The sequence below is a fragment of the Pediculus humanus genome, genomic scaffold, assembly GCF_000006295.1.
Source record: "Pediculus humanus corporis 1103172107442 genomic scaffold, whole genome shotgun sequence".
Lineage (NCBI taxonomy): Eukaryota > Metazoa > Arthropoda > Insecta > Psocodea > Pediculidae > Pediculus > Pediculus humanus.
The window spans coordinates 7,221-12,739 of record NW_002987063.1 but is presented as its reverse complement, the minus strand read 5'-3'; the positions used below and the strand labels follow the sequence as shown (position 1 = coordinate 12,739).

Here is a 5,519-nt window from a genome sequence, read left to right as displayed (position 1 = left end):
TTTTTTTACGGTTACGTAACGCAAAACCCGTTTTTTTCAAAATTTTTGATTAAATATATTGGCCGAAGGTTGAAAAAAAAAAGGTTTGGTTACCCAAACGTAACCGCAAACCTTTTGCCTTTTTTTTTTTTCTAAAAAAAAAAAAATTCATTCATTCATTCATTGAATGAATTATTTTTTTTATACACACATTAACAAATCAATTTATAATTTTTTTTTTTTTTTTAATTGCGGTTTTTATATATACTAAAATATTTAAATGGGTTGGGAATTATGGGATGAATATTTTTATTCGTTACCCCCCACCCCCCCACTCTCACTCTCACTCCCACCACTCCCAAAAAGTGGGCCGTGCCTAATTTCATCGTAATGACAAATAAAAAAAAAAAAAACAAAAATAAGGGTGGGCAATTTTTTTTTTGTATTTTTTTTATATCTTATAGTAACGTATCAAAACCTTATATCTCCGTTTCGTTAATAGAAAACCTTTTGTGAATTTTTTCCTTTTTTTTTTTTTTCATTATCCAGGGTGGCCTTTTTTTAGGGGTGACGCTTGAATCGTTTCACCCTCGGCGTTTTTTTTTTTTTTCTTTCACTCGACTGACGACGGTTTAAAATTATCATTTTTATTAAAAATTTTTCTTATTTTAAATTATTAATTTTATTGTAATTATAATAATAATAATGCTAATAATGATAGTAATAATAATAATAATTTAAAAGTGCGTTTTTATAGAAAAGTAAGTAGATAATAATAATTATTATTATCGTGTTTAAAAAAAAAAAAAAATTTGTGAGTCAAAATTTTTTTTTTATTAATTGTAATTGACTCAACAAATTTTTATTTTTTTCGGGGGATGAGGGGAGGGGAGGGTGGGGAGAATGTGAGTGGTAAGATAATAATATAAATCAATAACAAAATGGAATCGTACAAACTCGTTTAAATGAAAAGTTACGAATTTTTTTTTTTTTTTTTTATTACCTGTTGTTATTTATGACGTATTAATTATTTTAGAAATCGTCACGATAATAATAATAATAATAATAATCGTAGATTTTATTATTTTCTTCTTCTTTTGTTATTTTTATTATTATTATTGTTAATATTATTTTTTTTTTTTTTAATTTTCCAATGTGGGAGTTAAAAAAAAAAATAAAGGAATTACAAACAAGGGATTTTTCCGACACTTTTTTTTTTTATTCCGGGACATTGCCGTGAGCTTTTCTTTTCTTTTCAAAAATAATATCTCGGGGAGTCTCGTGATACAGAAAAACAAAAAAAATTTTTTTTTTATTATTTTATTTTATTTTAAATTCAAACTAATTTGTTTTTTATTTTCTTGTTGAGCTTTTTCATCCTCCATTTTTTTTTTTTTTTTTAATAAACTTTTATTTTTATATATTTAACTTACAAGGTTTTTTTATATATATAAAAATTCTCTCGTCGCCGCGTATTTTTAAATTTTATAAAACCGATAATGATAATAATAATAATAATAATTAAATATTTTCAATTAAAATTTAACCGCGTCATTCTAGTAGATAAAATAAATCTATTATCTATTATAACCAAAATAGAAATTTAACCGTGATAGATAGATGCTAATGTTTATCATTATCATTATTATCAATGAATAATTTTTGTTTTGTTTTTTTTTTTTATAGATAATAATCCGCTAATTAAAATTTTAACATCCTTTTTGTATTTTACACACGTGAAAAATATATATATATATATATATATATATATATATATCTAATCGACCTTTGACCGTTATTACATATATATATATATATATATATATATATATCTAATCGACCTTTGACCGTTATTACATTTCACATAAATATTATTATTATTATTATTATTATTATCTACTTCTTTGTTACGAGGGATTTTATTTAAAATTTATCTATTTATTTATTTATTTAACATTATTATTATTATTATTATTACCTTTTTCCGGTAATTAAAAATCTCGATTATGATTAAATTTAAGTGCTTCCCTTTTTTTTTATTAAATAATTATTAATCGCTTCAATTAGTTATTATTATTATTTATTTTATTAATTGTATTTAACGAGTTCATACTCACATATTTATTTATTTTATTTATTTTTTTATTTAATAAGGAACAAAGGGAAGCACTTATGGGAATACCACTAACAAGTCTTGAGCCGAGACTTCATGTAAGTTTTTTTTTTTATTACCCGTAATAATTTATTAAAGATTTAAAATTATTAAAATAAAAAAAGAGAAGGTAATAATTGCACTGAATTGTGGGTTTTTGGCTTTGTTACGCGTGGGGGGACGTGAAAATATAGGAAAAAGGGTGCTGATGTTAAAAAAAAACAAAAAAATGTTTTTGTTATGTTTTTAGGAAATGTCACAGTTAGGAAATGCCCACAATCCAGCACATGCAGCATTGTTGGGCAGTCAAAACGCCGTTACTTGTCCATTGTGCCACAAACTTTTCTTGGGCGGTGATAATCTAATGGAACACATGAAACACACGCATAAGGATCCAAATGCTACTGGGGTTGCCAGTAAGTATTTTGACACGAAAACTCGTAACATACGAAAAGAAAAAGAAAAATTTGCTCTTATTGATGGTGAAAATAGGTTGGCATAATTTTAACCGTAAAAAAGATAGAATCATGATGAAATCATATGGGTTGGGTGAGGTTTAGGTATGCTATGACACAACAATGTAGTTAACTTACTTCTTTTCTTGCTACCGGCTCCTATTTAGCTAAGCGGAGAACTGCAAATCACCCTTGCCCAATATGCGGCAAGCATTACGTGAATGAAGGAAGTCTGAGGAAGCATATGACCAGCCATCCCGAGACCTCCCAGTTATCATCCTCCCTTAGGATGTGGCCTTGTTCGGTCTGTCAAGCTGTTTTTACAAATGAAAGTGGTGAGTTTCATTTCAATTTATTTTCTTTTCTTCATTGAAAGAGAGAGAGAATAAATTTTATGCACATTTATCTATTTCCCAGGGTTTTCTAATATTAAAAATAATAATGATAATGATATAACTGTGATTTTATCATGATATATACATATATATGCACCTTTGTTCACCATCAATCGAATTTTTTGTTTGCATAATAATTTATTATTTACTTATTGGAAATTTAAAAAAAAACAAACGTGGTATTGTTACAGGATTGTTAAGTCATATGGAACATATGAGAATGGATCCTAAACATCAGTTTGCGGCTCAATATGTTCTTAGCAGGGCTGCCGCTGAAAGAAGAGAAAGAGAATCGTTAATTGCTGCAGCCGTGGCAGCAAGCAATGCCGGAAATTTTGGCATTGGTGGAGGTTAGTCATATAGGGTAGAAAGAAAAAAAAAAAATTTATTTTCCACGGTTTGGTTGTTTTAATATTTTTGACAATTTGATACAGGACAACCCGTCAATTCGCTTTGCCCGTCGCCGGCTCCGAGTGATTCTTCTTCGATAGAACATCTTTCGTCAACTGGGAGTGAAACAGGTGCCATAGCCAATAATAATAACAATAACAAATTAGATTTGACACACATTTCGCCAAATATGAATGCGGTAAGACCATCTACTCCTCCCCCTGTTGAGTACAATAATATTCCAAATAGAATGGCGGCACTTAATGCTGCCATAGCCCAAGCTCAAAACATGCAAACGGATTCCGAACAACCCGTTAATCAGAATAAGGATTTTATGAACAATCAAGATAAATATAACGTCGAAACCAACGGTTTACAAATGACACCATCAAATCACAACAATAACGAAATTCATCCTCCTTCCGCCGACATAAAACCTGATGTATTCAATAAGGATATGGTAACGCCTAGAAACGACATGACTCCGACGCATGCCCAACAATTAGCAGTAAACGCGATGAGAGCCAATTTAGAAAACATGAGAAATATAGAATCTCTGACTGGTATACGACCTGGATATTTGGAAAATTCATTAGGTGGTCAACAACAGCAAAACGATAGCGTTTTTAGAATTCAACAGCAAGCGGCTGAAGCTCTTCTTCGGTCTCAAGCGGAAGCAGCGTTAAGATTGGCCGTGAGTCAAGCTGCTGCAGCTGTAACAAGCGAAAGAAATCAAAACAACATGCACAATCAACTGAGTCCAGATTTAACGGAAGCTTTGAGGTTGCAAGAACAAAGATTGGAACAAGCTCTTAGGTTGCACGGAGATCCAAGAGTTTTAGGATTTTCTTTGAACAATACAAACTCAAATGCTCCTAATCAAAACATGAATGCCAACAACAATGGAAACAATATGAATAACACGTGAAATTTTAATTAAATATTTTCTCATCAACAACAACCACAACCACAATAATATTACTCGATAATGTCAATAAAAATTAATTGAAAAAATTTATTAAGAATTTTATTTTATTTTTTTTTTTGTGACACGTGGAACCAGGTAATTTCTATAATTCGAATTTATATTTTTTTACAATCGTGAAAATCAAAATAATTTTTCAAAAAACCAAACCTGAACCTTATTTATCAATTTAAAAAATTATTATTATTCTAGAATACGGGTCATTTTATATAAAAAAAAAAAGTTCAGGTACGACAAAAAAAAAAATTTTTTTTTTTTTAATTTTATTTTTCTCGATAAAATTTTTACAATTTAAGAAAAACCTGTTTCCACATAAAAAATATATAGGAATAAAACGTTTTTTTATATTTCGTAATTTTAAAAAAATCTTAATAAATTTTTTCAATACCAAAAACAAACATGGAGTGCAGATTGATTATTTTTTGTCTAGGTAGATTTTAACAAAAAATTAATTAATTAATAATTTTCAGGTATGTACCTTATCAAAAAAAAAAAGCAAATCAAAATTTAAACGCTTTTGGTTTTTTCTATAAAAATTCATTCGATTGCCAAAAATTTAAATGACAGAAAAAAAATTTTTTTTTTTTTTTAACCTGCTCTTAAACCCCGACGATTTCCTGTCGGGTCAACAGACAAATAATTTATTTCCATAAACAATGATTTCACTAAACTCAACACATATAAACACAACAAAATCATCTGTGATTTTTTTTGCAGAAATAATTATTTTACATAAATAATAATAATAATAAGAAAAAATTGTTTTCTTATATGCATGTATATAAATAAGTATATATATATATATATTTGCATCGATACAAAATAAAAACAATTTTATGTGTATATAAATTTAATAATGATATTAATGATAAGTTAATAATGTTGACGAAGGAAGAATTAAAATATTTCAAATAATAATAATTTATTATTATTATGAATAATATGTATGATGGTGATAATAATAAAAGAAAAATTATTATCATCATTCATAAAATCACCACCCAAAGTTGGTGTAAATAATTCGTATACGTTAACACGTGTGTATATATATAAATAAATAAATAAGTAAATAATAATAATAATATCATAATAATAATAATAATAATTACCAATTATGTATTTTCTCTTTTTTTTTAAATGTACAAACAGATAAAGGTATAAAA

General features: G+C 27.3%; 1 protein-coding gene across 1 annotated transcript in view; it reads left to right on the top strand.

Moving 5' to 3' along the window:
* Phum_PHUM088740 (zinc finger protein, putative) overlaps positions 1–4,920 on the top strand; it is a gene marked incomplete at both ends in the record, with an annotated part of 9,833 nt that extends 4,913 nt beyond the window's left edge. Inside the window, 4 exons of the mRNA XM_002423806.1 lie at positions 2,754–2,921; positions 3,173–3,331; positions 3,416–4,295; positions 4,827–4,920. Of these exons, the coding sequence (XP_002423851.1) occupies positions 2,754–2,921; positions 3,173–3,331; positions 3,416–4,295; positions 4,827–4,920 (1,301 nt within the window). The remainder of the gene's footprint in view (positions 1–2,753; positions 2,922–3,172; positions 3,332–3,415; positions 4,296–4,826) is intronic.
* Between the last annotated feature and the right edge of the window lie 599 nt (positions 4,921–5,519).